Source organism: Oncorhynchus mykiss, chromosome 22 (assembly GCF_013265735.2).
Source record: "Oncorhynchus mykiss isolate Arlee chromosome 22, USDA_OmykA_1.1, whole genome shotgun sequence".
Lineage (NCBI taxonomy): Eukaryota > Metazoa > Chordata > Actinopteri > Salmoniformes > Salmonidae > Oncorhynchus > Oncorhynchus mykiss.
Window position 1 is genome coordinate 9,165,341 of NC_048586.1, and position 21,061 is coordinate 9,186,401.

The 21,061-nt window shown below is 41.5% G+C and overlaps 1 protein-coding gene across 2 annotated transcripts in view; it reads right to left on the minus strand.

Annotated features, from left to right (window-relative positions):
• Nucleotides 1–63: 63 nt before the first annotated feature.
• med14 (mediator complex subunit 14) overlaps nucleotides 64–21,061 on the minus strand; it is a 39,706-nt gene continuing 18,708 nt past the window's right edge. Inside the window, exons 17-29 of one of the 2 annotated variants that reach the window (XM_036958655.1) lie at nucleotides 19,216–19,376; nucleotides 18,844–19,082; nucleotides 16,929–17,081; nucleotides 16,504–16,773; nucleotides 16,142–16,388; nucleotides 12,635–12,757; nucleotides 11,861–12,040; nucleotides 10,444–10,682; nucleotides 7,914–8,093; nucleotides 3,343–3,450; nucleotides 2,899–3,024; nucleotides 1,172–1,361; nucleotides 64–1,037 (exon numbers count right to left, since the gene is read on the minus strand). In XM_036958655.1, coding sequence (XP_036814550.1) covers nucleotides 964–1,037; nucleotides 1,172–1,361; nucleotides 2,899–3,024; nucleotides 3,343–3,450; nucleotides 7,914–8,093; nucleotides 10,444–10,682; nucleotides 11,861–12,040; nucleotides 12,635–12,757; nucleotides 16,142–16,388; nucleotides 16,504–16,773; nucleotides 16,929–17,081; nucleotides 18,844–19,082; nucleotides 19,216–19,376 — 2,290 coding nt within the window. In that variant the 3' untranslated portion in view covers nucleotides 64–963. The remainder of the gene's footprint in view (nucleotides 1,038–1,171; nucleotides 1,362–2,898; nucleotides 3,025–3,342; nucleotides 3,451–7,913; nucleotides 8,094–10,443; nucleotides 10,683–11,860; nucleotides 12,041–12,634; nucleotides 12,758–16,141; nucleotides 16,389–16,503; nucleotides 16,774–16,928; nucleotides 17,082–18,843; nucleotides 19,083–19,215; nucleotides 19,377–21,061) is intronic. The other variant, XM_036958656.1, reaches the window with a different exon arrangement.

A 21,061-nucleotide genomic window follows, 5' to 3' on the forward strand; every position in this document is an offset into this window, starting at 1 on the left:
TGGATGTTTTTATTTCGTCTTATTGTGAATCACCAGAGACTGGTCAAAACAGAAATTGACAACTCACGTTTTTGACTGGTTTATTAAATAGTAATCAAAGCCAGACAATGGGTCTTCGATTCTTCATTCAGGACTCAAAAGCAGTCATAATAAAATACAGCTGGCTTATAAAGTTTGTCACAGTTTAACAGTATTTCAAAGTGACACATTTGAACTAAAAAGGGACTAGGTCTTGACATCAATCAGGGAAAAATACATTTAAATAGTTTATTAAGAAAGAATACATCCCCAATACCACAACAGTATTGATATCTTGGATTATAAAAAAAGAAAGAATGTGAAGTCTCACACTAGTAAAAGTCTTACTTATCCAACTGGCTTATTATTCTTTTCAATGCTGAAATATACAACAATGTACATATTTAGGTAAACACCCATATTCTTAATTTCTGAATCATTTGAAAAGAAGTGCATCTGGAGAAAGACAAAAATATTTATTTTTGGCTGCATTTACACAGCCCAATTATTATATATTTTTCACAAATTGGTCTTTTGACCAATCAGATCAGCTCTGAAAATGATCGGATGTGATTGGTCAAAAGACCAATTACTGGAAAAGAATATCAGAATTAGGCAGCCTGTGTAAAAGCAGCCTTTGAAGTTATTTTTATATCGAAAACTTCTCTCTTTCAAGATACGCTCCTTAATTGGAGTCATGTGTTCTATCAAGAATAAACCATCTTCTGCATAATTCTGCTCCCTTTTTTCAACAAACAAAAAAAATCAGTTTTAAGTCAGTTGGCTGAGGCAGAGAGGAGATATGTTGCATTAGGAAATCCAGCGGGCACACTTCGTCTCTAGTTCACTAGACTCCGGAAAGGAACGTATCCCTGTTTGAGAATGGAAAAGCATTGAGTTTGGGTTCTGGTTCTCGTTCCATTTCTGACCAGGGAGGTGCAGCTGCTACTGGCGACCACCAGGGGGCAGGTTAAGGTTGACCATGAGCTCGTGAACTGAGGCAAAGATAGTGCACTCACCTAAAAGGAGACAAAAACACATCCAATGTTAGTATAATACCATTAAAAAACAAATGTTTTTCTTGCTTTCCTAACCAATCAAATCTTATTTCCTGTTCATATTCTATTTTTTGTGTATCGATAATCTCACTGACCCTGTCGTGCGGGGTGCAGCTCATTGAATCGCTTGAGGATGTTGGAGACCATGAGCGCTGCAGCCCCAGAGGAGGAGTGTTGTCTCGGGATGTCTGCCTGCTGGGTCAGGCCCGTGGCCATGTCGTATACGATGGGAACAATGATGTTCACCGGCTCCTGGGGCACCGGCAGCCTCTGGGTCAACTGGAGCTGAGGAGAGAACATGGTTAGCTATACTTTACACAACTTCAGTACACTTCACTGGAATTAAATTGTAAAGCATTAAAACAAATATATGGTAATATAAACCCTCTTTTATAAGACTTACAGTACCAGTCAAACATTTGGACACCTACTCATTCAAGGATTTTTCTTTACTTTGACTATTTTCTACATTGTAGAATAATAGCGAAGACATCAAAACTATGAAATAACACATGCAATCGTGTAACCAAAAAAAGTGTTAAATCAAAATATTTTATATGATTTTTAAAATTGGCCACCCATTGCCTTGATGACAGCTCTCAACCAGCTTCATGAGGTAGTCACCTGAAATGTATTTCAATTAACAGGAGTAATTTGTGGAATTTCTTTCATTAATCAGTTGTGTTCTGACAAGGTAGGGGTGGTATACAGAAGATAGCCCTATTTCCTAAAAGACCAAGTCCATTTTATGGTAAGAACAGCTCAAATAAGCAAAGAGAAATGACAGTCCGTTACTTTAAGACATGGTCAGTCAATGTGGAAAATTTCAAGAAGTTTGAAGTTACTTCAAGTGCAGCTGCAAAAACCATCAAGCGCTATGATGAAACTGCCTCTCATGAGGACCGCCACAGAAAAGACCCAGAGTTACCTCTGTTGCAGAGGATAAGTGCATTAGAGTTACCAGTCTCAGAAATTGCAGCCCAAATAAATGCTTCAGAGTTCAAGCAACAGACATCTCAACATCAACTGATCAGAGGAGACTGCGTGAATCAGGCCTTCATGGTCAAATTGCTGCAAAGAAACCACTACTAAAGGACACCAATAAGAAGAAGAGACTTGCCTGGGCAAGAAACATGAGCACTGGACATTAGACCGGTGGAAATCTGTCCTTTGGTCTGAAGAGTTGGGGGTTCTTTGCTGGTGACATGGTCAGTGATTTATTTAGAATTCAAGGCACACTTAACCAGCATGGCTACCACAGCATTCTGCAGCGATACGCCGTCCCATCTGGTTTGCGCTTAGTGGGACTATCATGTGTTTTTCAACAGGACAATGACCCAAAACACACCGTCAGGCTGTGTAAGGGCTATTTGACCAAGGAGAGTGATGAGTGCTTCATGAGATGACCTGGCCTCCAATCATCCGACCTCAACCCAATTGAGATGTTTTGGGATGAGTTGGACCGCATAGTGAAGGTAAAGCAGCCAACAAGTGCTCAGCATATGTGGGAACTCCTTCAAGACTGTTGGAAAAGCATTCCTCATGAAGCTGGTTGAAAGAATGCCAAGCAGGTACAATGCTGTCATCAAGGCAAAGGGTAACTACTTTGAAGAAACTAAAATCTTAAATATATTTTGATTTGTTGAACACTTTTTGGTTACCACATGATTCCATATGTGTTATTTCATAGTTTTGATGTTTACACTATTATTCAACAATGTAGAAAATAGTCCAAATAAAGAAAAATCCTTGTATGAGTAGGTGTCCAAACTTTTGACTGGTACTGTATGTATGTAACACTTGTCAAAAGGTCAGTACTTACGAAAAAGAGCATCTTGGACTTGAGCACCACCGCAATAGTTCCTGGAGGGGCGATGGGAGGGGCACTGGGGGGGATGGTCAGACAGAACTGGACATTCCATTTCAACTGGGTGGCCTGGTCAGGGAACTGAAGAGGAAAGGATGAAGAGAAGTGAGAGAGACCATCACAACCATAACACATGACTCGTTTCTGCAAACTAAGCGTATGTCGCCACGGCACCACTTCACAGGAGCGGCATTTGAACATAGTTATTTTTATGTTTTTTGGCAGAAATGCCGTCTGCAACGTGAACATACACACACACATATATATATGTTCACATCACACACAGGCAGAAACACAGACAAACATATCGCCTGCCCCTCATTCATAACGGACACAAAGTTATCTATGGAGCAGCACCACCCACAAAGTGACAACCACAGCCAGAGGTAAAGGCCTCACCAGTTCGAGCTTCATGATGCGGACACAGTCCCTGAGGATGTTGGTGGGGGCCCCAAGCAGCTTGGTGAAGGCATTCAACGTGTTGTACTTGAACGGAGGGCCGGCCACCTGAAGAGAAGATGAGGGAGGATAAAGGGACAAAGCGAGGGAAAAAGGACATGAAGAGGGGAGACTTGACTTTTTAGTCAAAGCCTGTCACTACACATGTATATTCTTGCACCTTTTCCAGCTTCAGATTCAAATGACCTGCTATGAGGTCAGTTCACCCAGTGTTAATCAGATCCTATTCTGCCAGAGATATGTTGTATTCCAATGCAATGGCTCACTTAGTTGTGTGTGTTTGTACAGTGCATTCGGAAAGTATTCAGGACCCTCAACTTTTTCCACATTTTGTTACGTTACAGCCTTATTCTAAAATAGATTAAATAAAAACGTTTCCTCATCCATTTACACACCAGACCCCATATTTTCATTTAACTAGGCAAGTCAGTTAAGAACAAATTCTTTTTTACAATGACGGCCTACCCCGTCCAAACTAGACACTGGGCCAATTGTGCTCCGCCCTATGGAACTCGCCAATCACAGCCATTTGTGATACAGCCTGGAATCGAACTAGGGTCTGTAGTGGCGCCTCTAGCGCACACAATTGTTACTGCTTTCATGTTACAGGGGCGGCATGGTAGCCTAGTGGTTAGAGCATTGGACTAGTAACCGGAAGGTTGCAAGTTCAAACCCCCGAGCTGACAAGGTACAAAACTGTCTTTCTGCCCCTGAACAGGCACTTAACCCACTTTGAAAATAAGAATTTGTTCTTAACTGACTTGCCTAGTTAAATAAAGGTAATAAAAAAATAAGTTGCTATTCAGATCTTTTTTTGCCAAATATAATGATCCTCTTGAAACTATGGGGGCGCTATTTCATTGGATAAAAAAACGTGCCCGTTTTAAGCGCAATATTTTGTCACGAAAAGATGCTCGACTATGCATATAATTGACAGCTTTGGAAAGAAAACACTCTGACGTTTCCAAATCTGCAAAGATATTGTCTGTGAGTGCCCCAGAACTGATGCTACAGGCGAAACCAAGATGAAACTTCAAACAGGAAGTGAGCTAAATTTGAGGCGCTGTTTTCCATTGTCTCCTTATATGGCTGTGAATGCGCCAGGAACGAGCCTACACTTTCTGCCGTTTCCCTGAGGTGTCTGCAGCATTGTGACCTATTTGTAGGCATATCATTGGAAAATTGGCCATAAGAGACTACATTTACCAGGTGTCCGCCCGGTGTCCTTTGTCGAAATTGGTGCGTAATCTTCAGCTGCAAGCATTCTTCCATGGGATTCAGAGGAGAAAGCAGACTTCCACAAACTATATATCATCGAAGAGATATGTGAAAAACACCTTGAGGATTGATTCTAAACAACGTTTGCCATGTTTCAGTCGATATTATGGAGTTAATTTGGAAAAAAGTTTGGCGTTTTGATGACTGAATTTTTTCTCTCGGTTTTGAACAAAACGGAGCGATTTCTCCTACACAAATAATCTTTTTGGAAAAAGTGAACATTTGCTATCTAACTGAGAGTCTCCTCATTGAAAACATCCGAAGTTCTTCAAAGGTAAATTATTTTATTTGAATGCTTTCCTTGTTTTTGTGAAAATGTTGCCCGCTGAATGCTACGCTAGCTATCAATACTGTTACACAAATGCTTGTTTTGCTATGGTTGAAAAGCATATTTTGAAAATCTGAGATGACAGTGTTGTTAACAAAAGGCTAAGCTTGAGAGCTAGCATATTTATTTCATTTGCGATTTTCATGAATAGTTAACGTTGTGTTATGGTAATGAGCTTGAGGCTGTATTCACAACCCCGGATCCGGGATGGCTAGTATCAAGAGGTTAATTGAAGGAAGTTCTGTGACATCCAGTTTCTCTCACACACAAGCACTCATTCCTGTTACTCAGCGCTCATTCCTGTTACTTAATTGTTTTTTATTTAAAAAATAAAGTTGAAACCACTTATTTTTCAATTATGTTTGGTCCATCATTTAAAGAATTGTTTGATAAATCACATGATAGATTTTTGATCAAATTGAGGTTGGGGTCTCCCTTAAAAATAAAAAAATGTCACGTATACTCCCTCTCTGGCCTCTAGGTCACCAGACTGCTGATTATTACGCACACCTGTCACAATTGTCACGCACACCAGTGCTTATTGACACTAACCTGGACTCCTTCACCTCCTTGATTATGCCACTCCCTTAGGTTCCTTCCCCAGGCATTATTGTTTGTTTCAATTTCCTGTCTGTGTGTTGTTCGTGTTTCTTGTTTTGTATTATGTTTAATTTATTTGTTAAAATATTCACTTCCTTGCTTCCAGACTCTCAGCGCACATCATTAGTGTTAAAAAAATAAATACATTTTGCCTGCATAAGTTGTGACTTTTTAGCTACAGATATATTTTTTGAAAATGTAACCAATAATTTATTTATGGAAAAACAAAAACAAGTTGGCATGCCTTTTAGTTGATATTTAAACAGTTGTAGGACTTTTGGTAACAGGACTGAGAAAAATGCAACCATCTTCCATTTAGAAAACTTGTAAAAAAAATATAAACAAAAAAAAAATATATATATATTTTTAAATTGCCCGAGATTGACCATTACACATTTTGAATAGTTAAACATGTGTGTTATTAGATACAGTGCTGAAATAAGACAAATAATTAAGTGGCACCGATTCGGCAAATGGCCCACAAATAGAAGAAATGTTACATAACTCTCAATATGATGTTTATTTTATATTGTCTTTAGTAGTGAGCAGAGAATTCTGGATAATGTGTAAAACATTCACCATCAAGGCCATCATCAGTATATTTCTAATGTATTGGACTTTAGAGCTGGAGTAAGGAGATGTGGTATACATGCGTCTCCCCTCAGGCAGGATGCTCTATGATCATTCTAGTAACCACAACATCTTCAGTGGCTTCCTGCTCTTCCCAATGTAAAGTCCACATGGTTCTAACCGATAAATAAGCATAATAAAAAGCCTCACAATTCTCCGTTAAGGGATAGCAGTTCTTACAACAAAATACTGAAAGGTGTTACTTCTTAGCATATTGGTTATTGACTAAGGGTGTGTGCGTGCGTATGTATACGGTCATTTCCATGTAAAAGGACCCATGAGCACCAACGTGACATTTATAGGAGCATATGAAATGTGGTGTCAAATGAAAGCTAAGTCTATATTTTCGCGAAATATGTTTTTTCCAGCCATTTTCCATCTTAAAAATCCATGTTTGATTTCTGGGCACAAACATGGAAAAGGGGTCTTATACAACATCTACTTGAAAAAGTCTTAAGGTATTAGAAATAATGTTGACGTAAAGGCCCCTGCCAACTAATATTAACATTTATATTTAGTTTGGTGGAAATAATTCTGCTTTCTGTAAGTTTAAGAAATATAGCCTAGTATATTGTCATTCTGTTACCAAAAACCCACATATCTTTAATATATGTTCTCATTTCTCTCCCTCATGAGGGAGGAATCTGAAAGTTAACAGAAGTAACAAATAAAGGTAGACCAATTAATTGTTTTTATTGATACATTTTGTTTATGAATTATTAAGTGACTAAAACTTGTCACTTTCCCACAATGGGAAATCAGTAGTCACATACCACAGTTGCAGTAGAGCACAGTACAGCAGAGGTAATGTAATATACTTTAATGGACTGTACAATACTCCATTATTTTTTTGTATTTTTTTTTTTTACTGTACTCTACATTTCTGAAGTGTACTGTACTCTGCTGTATTTTGATATCCAAACTTGTGAAACATAGATGTCTTTGATTGGTACAGATTTGGTCCATTCTCGACCAACCAGATTTGGTCTTGTTTGGGGGTGGAGCTCATTAAAATAATATGCAATTGAGGATATTATATTTTCTACCTTTGTGTACCTATTCAGAATACATCACCATGAAGAGAATGACATTCATAATTATGCATTTCTGTTTAGTACAGATCAAGGACCATTGTCATTATGTTACCGGGTGTTGATCCACTTCACTTACATTATTAGTTCAATAACTAAAATATATTTTTATTCTCATGGTGTCATATCATAGCGGACACCTCATTATTTATGCAGTTATCTGTGAATCTTAATTCGGAGTAGTTTTTCTGATTAGTATATTTTGGAAAACGTAGTCACAAAAAACTGAGGAAGATTTTTCAAGTAAATCTCTTACTCAAGTTTGCACTGTTCCTCAACAAAAACATGTTTTAGTAAAAATGTCAATTGTTAAAAGTAGACTTCTGTATATAGGTGTATGGCTTGTTAAATTTTGCAATCAATGATTGTTGTTTGGCATACATTTTAAAAGTGAAGTAGTGAGTCTGAACGTCCCTCTTTTCACCGTGGAATTGCCCAACAATAATAATACATGGTTTTTAAATAGCAATCTTAAAGGACCCAAAGATGCTAGTCACTAGTCTAAGTCACTAGTCTAAGTCACTAGTCTAAGTCACTAGTCTAAGACACTAGTCTAAGACACTAGTCTAAGACACTAGTCTTACCCGGGTCTCGAAGAACTTCTCCAAGACCTGTAGCTCCTCCTGTGACCAGGGTCCGGCATTCTCGGGGGTGACTTTGAGCTGCAAGGTCTGGTAGGTCTTTGGGTTGAGCGCCACGCGACACTTCAACACCTCTGTCTTGAACATGATCACACCTGGCTCATTAGAGTTCACGATGGACAGCTGAAGAGAGAGAGGGGGAGAGAGGAGAGAAAAGATGATTATAACAGAAAAAAAACGACAGACAAAAAAACTAAAGATAAGTACAAGGGAGAGTTTAGTTCCATAAAGTAACAATGTGGAACAAAGAGGTATGGACTTTTTCAAAAGGTCAAATTATAATGGAGTAGGATATTAGCCTCCATCTACTGAGACTTGGGTTGCATATTTTCCCTGTATTTTACAAATGTTCCATCACTTTTGTGATTTATCACTTTCAGTTCATCCACACCGATCTCGACAAACCATTTCTGTATGGACCTCACTTTGTGCACAAGGGTATTGTCATGCTGAAACAGGAAAGGCCCTTCCCCAAACTGTTGCCACAGTTGGAAGCACGGAATTGTCTAGAATGTATTTGTATTCTGTAGCGTTAAGATTTCCCTTCACTGGAACTAAGGGGCCTAGCCCGAACCATGAAAAACAGCTCCAGACCATTATGTTTCCTCCACCAAACTTTACAGTTGGCGCTAGCATTCGGGAAGGTAGCGTACTCCTGGTATCCGCCAAACCTAGATTTGTCCGTTAGACTGCCTGATGGTGAAGTTTGATTAATCACTCCAGAGAACGCATTTCCACTGCTCCAGAGTCCAATGGTGGCGAGCTTTACACCACTCCAGCCGACGCTTGGTCTTGCGCACGGTGATCTTAGGCTTGCGTGCGGCTGCTCGGCCATGGAAACCCATTTCACGGAGCTCCCGACAAACTTGTGCTGACGTTGCTTCCAGAGGCAGTTTGGAACTAGGACTGAGTGTTGCTACCAAGGATAGGCGATTCTTACGTGCTACGCGCTTCAGCACTCGGCGGTCCCGTTCTGTCAGCTTGTGGCCTACCACTTCGCAACTGAGCCGTTGTTGCTCCTAGACATTTCCACTTCACAATAACAGCACTTACAGTTGACAGAAATTTCACGAACCGACTTGTTGGAAAGGTGGCATCCTATGACGGTGCCACGGTGAATGTCAGAGCTCTTCGGTAATGCAATTCTACTGCCAATGTTTGTCTATAGAGATTGCATGGCTGTGTGCTCGATTTTATACACCTGTCAGCAACAGGTGTGGTTGAAATAGCCGAATCCACTAATTTGAAGGGGTGTCCACATACACTATATATATATATATATATATAGTGTAAGTATACCTTTAATAATATTGCCTCTAATGTTATCAGCCTACCTCCCCTTTCTCTCTCTATTGTTGCTTCATTCCTGCCTCACATTCAACAGTTAAATTAAATAGCTTTTCCTGCATGGGACTAAGGAGTGTTTTTTAAAGAGAGAGGCCAGCGGAGCATAGGTGTGTGCGCGTATTACGCAAAAGACAGGTTATTATGCATAATCCAGAATTAATTAGCAAATATAAGGCTACATAAGAAGTAGGCAAGGACATCTATATATAGGGCTATAGATCATTCTAGAACAGGATTATCTATTTTGGATACAATTGGAATGGAGTTGGAGAGAGAGAAAGACTGCTAGAGCGTGCACTGACTTAAAGCAACAATATTCCAGTGATAGGCTGTTTTAAAACTCTGCAGCTGCAATAAAAAATATTTACAAATACAAAAATAAAGTGACCCCGAAAGCCAGATTGAGATGGGTAAATTAGACATGCCTTCGGTCTTTATATTACTGTAGCATAGACTTTTACAAGAAAAAGAAAAAAAGTTACTATGATGAGATAGGTCTACATGCATTGTGAACTGCCTGTCCCAACCTGAGCAGTGAGGATTCATCATGCAGAGGCTGTAGAGAAGCCAGATTTACACATCGCATATCATTTAACAGTGAGATTTCACGCCGGTTTCTCTGATTTATTTATCCCAGGGAAAGGGAGTGGTATTGGATGGTAAATCCTGGTAAATGGGTTCCTGCCATAAAACCCTAAACCATTCAACCTTAACTCAGACTGCTTGGGTTGAGGGTTTGAGAGATCCAAGGTTGGAAACAAGCTTTGGAATAAGGGACAGCCCTGCTGAGAGCCTCTACACAGGAATATGATTATATGATATGATATATGATATACAGAGATGAATTTGAACTGGATGAGAGAGATAGCTGGTTAAGCTGAAGAGATGGGGTATGAACAAACATTTGATTACAAAGGTAACACTCACGTTAACCTCCAACTGGATGAGATGAAGAGAGACAGAGAAATGGATGAAAAGGAGAAAAGTGTGAGGAAAGCCAGAAATATGTTCAAAACAAAAACCAGAGTGAGGAAGGGATGGGCAAAGAGAGAGACACACACACACTGAACAAGACAGACAGATGGACTAAACCAAGATGAGTCAACCGCAGATCTCCACCACTCACGTTGGGTTCTAGTTGGATGATCCTCTGCAGGTGGCGTCTCATGATGACTGAGCCCAGGAAGCGCTCCAGCGGCGAGCAGAGGTAACTGCCTGCCAGGCCCGGCACCAGGCAGGGTGTGGGCGAGGGCAGCAGCAACACGTGCAAGGCATTGTGGGTGAGGATGGTGGGGATGGAGGCAGCCCAGGAACGCTGAGGTAGCTTACGGGGCGGGGGCATACTGCTGGGTATGGCCCCGGAACCTGGAGAGAGGAGCGGACAGTACCGTTAGCCTAGGGAATGGTGAGACTGAACACGTCCTTAAAGATGATTCTTTTTTTAATATACATTCGTGCAATGGTCTTAAAACCTCACTAGGGTAGGGGGCACTATTTTCACCTCCAGATGAAAAGCATGCCCAAGGTAAACTGCCTGCTACTCAGGCCCAGAAGCTATGATATGCATAGAATTAGTTTAAATAGCATATCATTCTAAAACTGTTAAAATAATGTCTGTTAGTATAACAGAACTGAAATGGCAGGTGTAAAACTGAGGAAAATCCATCCAGGAAGTGCCATTACTTTGAAATGGCTGTTTTTCCAATGAATGCATATCCACCATTTAAAAAGGGATAGGACCCAGATTCCGTTTCTTGTGGATGCCACTAGTTGTGAACAGTCTTTAGACATTGTTTCAGGCTTTTATTCTGAAAAATGAGGGAGAATGACAACTTTGAGCCAGTGGATAGTGGGATGTCCCCAGAGCTGTTTCCTGCGCCCGACCGAGAGTGCGCCTTTCTTGTTTTTCTTTTATATTGACGACGCTATTGTCCGGTTTAAATATTATTGATTATTTATTTATAAACATCGTTTGACAATGTTTCTACAAACGTTACGGATACTATTTGGAATTTGTCTGCCTCTTGTGACGCATTTGAGCCATTGGATTACTGAACAAAACGCGCCAACAAATTGGAGGTTTTTGGATAAAAAGAGGGACTTTATCGAACAAAACAAACATTTGTGTAACTGGGAGTCTTGTGAGTGCAACCATACGAAGATCAAAGGTAAGTGATTCATTGTATTGCTATTTCTGACTTTCGTGACAAATCTACTTGGCTGGTAACTAACTGTATGTAATGTTTTGTGTGCTGAGTGCTGTCCTCAGATAATCGCATGGTTTGCTTTCGCCGTAAAGCCTTTTTGAAATCTGACACGGCAGCTGGATGAACAACAAGGTAAGCTTTATTTTGATGTATTACACTTGTGATTTCATGAAAGTTAAATTTAATTTGAACTTGGCGCTCTGCAATTTCTATGGATGTTGACCACGTGGGACACTACCGTCCCACACCCCCTAGAGGTTAACATTCCTTCAATCTTTGTAAAAACATTAGATTTTCAGTGGCGTGGATTGTCAGTCAAGTGTTTGTGATACTCACTCGAGCCAGTGCGTGGGGAGTGTGAGGCGTCGGGGATGGGTGAGTGGAGTGAAGGGTTTCCAGGGGACATGCCATGGATACGAGCCCCAGGAGATGGCCCTGATACCTGGGGAGAGCCTGGCCACTGGCCCCTCTGGCTGGGAGACACCATGGCATAAGGGGAGCTGGGGTCCAGAGCACCTGGGAAACAGACACGTAGCCAGACGCACACCACCACCACCATCATCATCATCAACATCAGTAGCGTCCACTGATATCATCATCCTTATAATCTTCATAATTCATTGTCATGAACCCATTACAGTGTACTCAGACAACATGTTTTTTACTCTCTCAAACACTTACTGATTGACAGAACTTTCTCTCTCCCATTAACTCTAAAAACTCTCCACAGTTAAACCACCAACGTGACCCACTGGCCAGTCAACATGGGGTTCTCAACCACTTCAAAATGGACTAAACAGGTGTCAGAACTATCAGAGAGACCGGTGAGCAACATCCCAGGGACAAGTCCCGGTCCATGGGCTGAGAGGTTGGTCTACAGCCCTGCCCAGTCCCATCCTCAGCCTACCCAGAGACAGCGTTTTCTCAACCTGCACCAGGGTCTGGCTATGGTTATACTCCATGGAGGACCCATCCATTCAGCCCAGCCTGCTACAACCCAGCCCCCTCTACCCCAGTCCAGCCTCATTCTTACTATCCTCTAACCCAGCCCAGTCCCATCCTCTAACCCAGCCCGGTCTGTCCCTGTGGTCAGTGCGTTGCGCCACTTACCATGCGGGCTGGCAAAGCTGGTTGGGCCCATAGCTATGCCAAGAGAGGAGGGAGAAGGGGTGGGCCCAAAGGGAGAGGGAGCCCTCAATGCTCCGCTAGGGGAGCCCGACGCATGGATGGTCCCTGCGCACACACACCACACCGACCAATAATCCTCGTCAGACACGGGCCAATAGGATCAGCTCACACACACACACACGCATTCCAGGATTTCCGTTAGCCGGCAATTGCCGGCGTTTGGTCCCCCCCCCCAAAATGTTAAAAAAAAACAATTTAAAAAAAACTTGTCGGCCAAAATGACCAATTACAAAATAATTATTTTTATTCATTGATGGAATTACAAGTTGATGGAAATACATTTGACAGTTATGCTTGCTGGTCTATAGGTTAATTTGCATAATTTAGTGGAATTAAATTGGACTGTGTATTTTTGTTAGTCCTCATGTATCTTATGCAAATACCAACACTAATCACATGTGCACAGCATACAGAGACTATTTTGAGGGGGATTTGTCCTGCAGCTCCTCAGCTGGTTGCTGCTGGAATAAAAACATGTGCTTTAATAAACCCATTAATTGCGCCACAATTCTAAATGTAATTGCATGTTAAAAACAGTTTTGGTGCGCGATTAAAAATAGCTACTATTTTGTATTTCTCAACTGGTAATTGAAGCGCGACTCCCATTCACCATTCAAGTGCAGGCAACAGGCTATCGGCGCATCACCTACCACTTCACAAAATGAGCTGGAGGCCGTATGAATTTTGAAAACATACTTCATTGTTTGCAACCCGAATGGCAATTATTTTATAAAGACTTCATAGCCGGCGCGTGAGTTTCAAGTTCGGTGAAGCCTACAAATTCATCCTGCCATTTCAATCTATGTTTATCATATGCGCATTTTCATGGAACTGTTAATTTAATACAAGTTTACATTTCTCAAAATCATTGTCACGTGGTTAATCATAAAAATCTGAATTAAATGATCAAAAGTTAAAAGTAAACTAAAGTGAGATCACCATCCCCTGCCATACGGACACATTGATACAACGTGATCCATTAGCGACGAAAGAAATGAGCACATGGAACTCAGAGCCTATAGGCCAATGCAGCACTAGGCCTATTGCTCTAGGCCCATTGCTCATTCACACCGGAGATTGTTGTACTGATTTTTCAAATAGCTTACTGTGTGGAACTATAGTTAATAAATTATCATGTGCAATGGATGTAAAAAAAAAAGTTTTAAAAAAGTAAAAACTCATTTCTGCGTAGTAGGCCAGGTAATTCTGTGTGTGCTCAGTCGCGCGCGCTCCCTCAACATTACACCGACATAGAAACCAGACACATGCTCATTGCGCACAAGGGCAAACAATTCACACAATGAATGCTCAAGAATTGTCGGGAGACAGCTGAGCGGGAGAGAGAGAGACTATTCTATATCTTGGTCACACACCTCTCCCCTTGTCTCAACATTTTTTAATTATACTCAATAATTTACTCAGATACATATTTTAGATGCTTTTCACTGACAGACGCAAGTCAATAATCAACAAGGCCTACTGCTATGCGCGCTGCCCAAATTGCGGGCTTCCCAAATAGGCATAAGCCTACGAGCTAATGATCCTTGATTGCTCTGTGGCTAAGTTATGCTTTCTGGTGAAGCATTTTTAATTATTTGATTTATTTCTGTATAGACAGGAGTAATTATATAATTTTGGTAAATGTATTTTGGTAAATCCTAATCATATTAGCAACCCATCCTAGTTGTTGCATCTTTAGATCCCCCCTCTGTCTAAAAGAGATTTTCATCTCAGTCACATATGGAACCACTATCAGGGGCACTGTTTAGAATGGTGTTTTCCCAGGGGCACTGCTTAGAATGGTGTTCCCGCGAATTACATTTTGGCAAATGTTTGAAAACTAAGTTTAATTGGCTGCTTCATTACATGTTCTGTTAATAATTTACTCTTTAGATGTAAAGTCCCACGTTTAGGGGACCGGCCTGGTACTGGTACCTACCAACATTTTTGCTTATAAATCGATCTGTGAACACCATAGATCGAAATGGCTTGCATTGATTGATAGCCCTGCTTCCCACAGAACACTAGTATATTTGTGTAACATAGAATGTTAAATCTGAAACCACTGGGATGTCCCTCCTACCATTTCTTTCGCTCTTCCGACTATCCATCAACTCCTGGCTGAACCCTGCGTCACAGCTGTTAAGTTCATGTTTTAAGTATCCCTATATTTCTGTCATTACGGGGCTATCACTCTGTCAAGAGTGCGCCTGCGCAGGAGGTTTGGTTGTTGATGGACCTAGCCTTGAGTGGAATGGCTACCTTGTGTTCATACAGTATAGTAAACTTTGTTCAACTGTAACCTTCACATTGTGTCATTTCGAGTTAACAGCCACTTACAAAACACATGCCTGCAATCATTACATCGTAGCGCAGCAGGAGAGAGTGGTTTCATCTCTTTAATACATTCAGACATCAATTTATAGCAATTCATATGAAATCATTTATTCATTTAAAAAAACACTGTCATTGATAAGATTAATAAGATGAAAGGCGAGTTCCTAACGAGTTCAAGAAGCCAAGCTAGAGCTCTGTGAGACGTTCACAGCGATGGGGGCAGAGGTTTGGCTCAAGCGAGACCTTAGGCAAATACGCACACTAAACATACAAATGCATATTTTGCAGTTATAAGGAAGGTGAATTCTTATAGCTAGTAATTTTACAATTTGATTATACTATATTTAGAAAGTATAAGTCATTTAATGTATTATTCATAGTTTTTTTTATAGGAAGATCATAAAATATTTAATATTGTCATAATATTCGTACTGTGTACTTGAGGTTGTATCCTCAAATGTAATTACACCTCAGCAATTTATAAATATTTTTACCATAAAGTTGAGATTTGAACCTTTCTTATAGTATACAGCATTACTAGTTATTGTTGATGATAAATAATTACTTTTGGGGATTACATAGATTACATTTAGTTTGTTTTAAAATGAATTACCTCATTCTAAATGTGATTTCACTCGTTCTGAGCCCCGTGGGTAGCCGCCCTAGCGGGCAATGCACCCAGAGAGAACAAAACGTTTTATGGCCGGTAAATTAAAATCTTCCCAGTCATGTTGTCTGGCGCCACGTTTTCCCAACAGAAACCCTGTCACATACATTCACTCACACACACACACGCAAACACACAGGCTGAAGCTGGGCAGCGGCTCTAGGGCTGAGATGGGTGAGCAGGACTGGGTGCATGCTTTCTCCCTTCTGGACTCAACTTTCGCACACACACAGTTTGCCATTCAGCATGTGCATGACAGCAGTGGCAGGATGAACACACACACAAAGAGAGTGATATCACTTAGCGGGTGGATGATGGGTGAGGAGAGGACCAGATAGCATTTGGTCTCTTTCCTCTGCTCCATAGTGGGCTGCCAAGCACACGTGGCACAAAGAGGGAACACACAGGACACACATCCCTCTCACCTGGGGACTGTGTGGGCATCATGGATGGCGAGGGTGCCACGTTGGGATGGTAAGGGGTGGGCGGGGAGGTGAGGGGAGGGTACACCCCCCCAGGACCCCCTCTCATTGTCTGCTGCTGCTGGGCCTGAAATTGGCTCATGAGGGTGTCCATTATGTCACCGCCCACGGGCGAGGGCGGGTTGTCGTCTTCGTTGACAGAGCGTCGCCGAGCATCCTGGTTACTGTCAACAAACATGTTGAGGAACGTCTGGTAGAGAGAGAGCGAGAGAGAGAATCCTTGAGGGGAACTAGACAACAGAATCTAGGCACTTTCAAATTCCTGATACAATCACACAAATCCACCCAAGCCCTCTCCCTTGTACCTTGAGTCCCGGGGCAGGGTAAAAGCCCTCCACGATCTTGGTGTTGTCGAAGAGGCTGTAGGCCCCGTCTCGTATGGCCACCACCCCGCGGCTGCGGCAGTAGATGTCGATGCAGTACATGTTGCGGAAGGCCAAGCGGATGTGTGTGGGTGACTGGGGTAGGATGGAGAAACACTGGTAGGCTGTGTTGGTGCGCTGCGTTAACCCCAGCATGGGCACTGTGGGCAGCTTGTTGATGGCATTCAGAGGGGCCTGGGTGTCCGACAGCACCTTGGGGGGGAGGGAAGTTAGACAATGAATAGAAAATAAATGTAATTGAATTTGTGCCACTTTGGTGGAGGGTTCCAGTGTATGTAAGAGTATGTGCGTGTTCTGCCCCTGCATAGTTAGGTTCAAGCCCAGGTATGTGTGTATGCATGCAATACCTGTAGTAGCTGGACCACAGTAGGGGTCTTGTTGAACATCTCCTGCAGTTGATGCAGTATAATGTTGTGACAGTTACTACAGCCTGAGTTGGGTCCTACTGTCCCCAGAGAGAGATGAAACCTCTGGGTGCTACTGTTCCACTGGATGGTCACCTAGAGGGGAACGAGAGGCGGCAGAGAGAGTCTCAATCAATCACATGTATTTACATAGTATGTTTTACAAACAGTAAGGAAACATACAAGGCAGGGATTGACACTAAGCTCTCAAAGGCACTTGTAAATCAATATGTCATGTTTTTCTTGCGCAATTGTCATGGTCACTCGCCCCAAAAAATGTAACGGTCTGTTAGACAGACAAATGGTAAAATGTCAAGTACCTCTGTGTTAGATTGAACTGCATCGCTCCTTAGCAGTCATATGAAGGACCATATCTGAATTATATGTCAAAAATAAAAATGGTATCGTTTAAACTATGAATTTTTTGTTGTTGTTTAAATGTTGCCCTTAGGAAAAAAGATTGCAGTCAGAGCATACTGCAAATACTGCGTCCCAACATTTTTTTTAATGCAGTAATTTTGCAGTTATTCCGCAATTACTGGATCCAAAATACCACAGGTCGACAGTAGTTACTTTTTTTTGTCAGCCTAAGATTTTTTTAAATACATTCGTCACGTCGCTAGTTATACATATGAAAGGAAGTAATCATCACAGAAAACAATAACTTGGGGGCATGAAAGGTACTTTTTGGGGAACCAGCCATGTCTGGGGATAACAAAGATGACGTTTGATTTTTGACGAACTCTCCTTTTAATGAGGCAGCAAGGGAGTAGCATTTTCCACAAACCTTTTATGGCAAATTAATGAAACTGTTAACACAATGGCTACACTATGGACAACTAAATCAAATGTTTCGGCCTATCTTCTCTGTCTAAACTGAAAAACACTTTAGGACTATTTGAGTTGCGAGATAATTTTCAAAATGGACTGCAAGCACAATTTGGCCCGCAAATCACACTACTGAAACAGATGTAAAATTAGCTTAATATTTGTAGTTGGCAGTCCATTAGGGAGGACGTATTCATTACTCCAATTCTGTTGCAAAACGTTTCATATACAGAATGAAACGCTCTGTTTGCGTCCGTTTGGTTCTAATGAACACAGCCCTGAACACAAAAACAATGATTGATAGGCAGCTTAAACATCTTCAATTCAACCATTATGGGGTTAAAATACATATACATTTGTAAACAGCCACCCACAACAAAGACAATGCGTAAGATTCAAATAAATGAAAGAGCAGCAGTGTGATTCAAAGTGATATCAGTACCACTATTGTCGTCCTCATCTTCAAGAGTTTATTCAAGTTGAATTATCTTTGGATGCCAACAGCAGTCGCACCACTAGAAGACATAGCTTTGACTGTAGCCTACAAAAGCCTATTCCAGCTATTTTCCCTCGATCCATTAAATGCATATGATGGTTCATCATAGTGGTTTCTGATTTGTGGTCAGACTTGCTCAGGCAGAACAAATAAAAAAATTGTGCCTTCTTTCATGAACATAAAGGTGTCAAATAATTTTTGCGTAATTGAGTCAGACACGTAACAGAGGGAAACGAGAATGTAGGGAGAATAACTATGATCACTTGGCTCAGTTTCTTTTTTGTTGTGAGTCACTTTTGCACAAATTAAAACACTATAGTCAACATGACTTAAAGGTTGTCTTTGGGACAGAATGTCACCTGCCTGTTCAGGAAGCCACAAAGCAGATTCCACCTGCCCGACTGTTCAGTTTACCTTCCCCCGGCAATCGGGCAACCGTTAATGTCAACCCCTGCAAGGGACCAAACACTCCCTAGGTGGAAAGGAATGTTTAGAGAGGAAATAGACGCAGGTTAGATTTCAGACGTTACTCACCGAGCTGCCCTTGGTGCTGCCGTAGCACAAAACCAGTTTGCGGTAGTTATACAACCGGATCTCACTGAACAGACTCAGGTAGGATGGCATCTCTGGTAGTGATCGTGAGAACACCAGGACACACTGGTAAAGCTGGCTGATGGCGCTCCAGTCGTTGAGGAACATCTCCACCAACTTCCTCCCTCCCACAGGCTCAGACAGAGGGTTCTCATAGGTTAGGTACACGTGGCGCGTAGAGGCTGGACACACACACACACAGAAAAGGGAGCAATAAGGGCAAATTAAACTCAGTGTGGGTAGTATGTGTGTGTGACAACATGTACATTTCTGTGTGTGTTGTATGTGCTCATGTGTGTTTGTGTTAGCATGTACCTTGTTCCTTGCTGTGTGTGCTGTTGAGCGGGCAGTTGGCCAGAACCAGCTCCCCGACCCAGGTACGGTTGTTCCGACCCTGCAGACGGAAGGTGCAGTCCAGTAGAGAGCGCTCCAGTGCCTGCCTCGTCTCCTCCCCTACGCCCTTACTGGGAGGGATCCTAGGGAGAGGAACAGGACCACAAGGGGTTAGGTACATATCTATCACTGAAATGATGGGTATAAACTAACATTTAAAATAAATCAATTATATATACAGTGCCTTGCGAAAGTATTCGGCCCCCTTGAACTTTGCGACTTTTTGCCACATTTCAGGCTTCAAACATAAAGATATAAAACTGTATTTTTTTGTGAAGAATCAACAACAAGTGGGACACAATCATGAAGTGGAACGACATTTATTGGATATTTCAAACTTTTTTAACAAATCAAAAACTGAAAAATTGGGCGTGCAAAATTATTCAGCCCCTTTACTTTCAGTGCAGCAAACTCTCTCCAGAAGTTCAGTGAGGATCTCTGAATGATCCAATGTTGACCTAAATGACTAATGATGATAAATACAATCCACCTGTGTGTAATCAAGTCTCCGTATAAATGCACCTGCACTGTGATAGTCTCAGAGGTCCGTTAAAAGCGCAGAGAGCATCATGAAGAACAAGGAACACACCAGGCAGGTCCGAGATACTGTTGTGAAGAAGTTTAAAGCCGGATTTGGATACAAAAAGATTTCCCAAGCTTTAAACATCCCAAGGAGCACTGTGCAAGCGATAATATTGAAATGGAAGGAGTATCAGAGCACTGCAAATCTACCAAGACCTGGCCGTCCCTCTAAACTTTCAGCTCATACAAGGAGAAGACTGATCAGAGATGCAGCCAAGAGGCCCATGATCACTCTGGATGAATTGCAGAGATCTTACAGCTGAGGTGGGAGACTCTGTCCATAGGACAACAATCAGTCGTATATTGCACAAATCTGGCCTTTATGGAAGAGTGGCAAGAAGAAAGCCATTTCTTAAAGATATCCATAAAAAGTGTTGTTTAAAGTTTGCCACAAGCCACCTGGGAGACACACCAAACATGTGGAAGAAGGTGCTCTGGTCAGATGAAACCAAAATTGAACTTTTTGGCAACAATGCAAAACGTTATGTTTGGCGTAAAAGCAACACACCATCCCCACTGTCAAACATGGTGGTGGCAGCATCATGGTTTGGGCCTGCTTTTCTTCAGCAGGGACAGGGAATATGGTTAAAATTGATGGGAAGATGGATGGAGCCAAATACAGGACCATTCTGGAAGAAAACCTGATGGAGTCTGCAAAAGACCTGAGACTGGGATGGAGATTTGTCTTCCAACAAGACAATGATCCAAAACATAAAGCAAAATCTACAATGGAATGGTTCAAAAATAAACATATCCAGGTGTTAGAATGGCCAAGTCAAAGTCCAGACCTGAATCCAATTGAGAATCTGTGGAAAGAATTGAAAACTGCTGTTCACAAATGCTCTCCATCCAACCTCACTGAGCTCGAGCTGTTTTGCAAGGAGGAATGGGAAAAAATGTCAGTCTCTCGATGTGCAAAACTGATAGAGACATACCCCAAGCGACTTACAGCTGTAATCGCAGCAAAAGGTGGCGCTACAAAGTATTAACTTAAGGGGGCTGAATAATTTTGCACGCCCAATTTTTCAGTTTTTGATTTGTTAAAAAAGTTTGAAATATCCAATAAATGTCGTTCCACTTCATGATTGTGTCCCACTTGTTGTTGATTCTTCACAAAAAAATACAGTTTTATATCTTTATGTTTGAAGCCTGAAATGTGGCAAAAGGTCGCAAAGTTCAAGGGGGC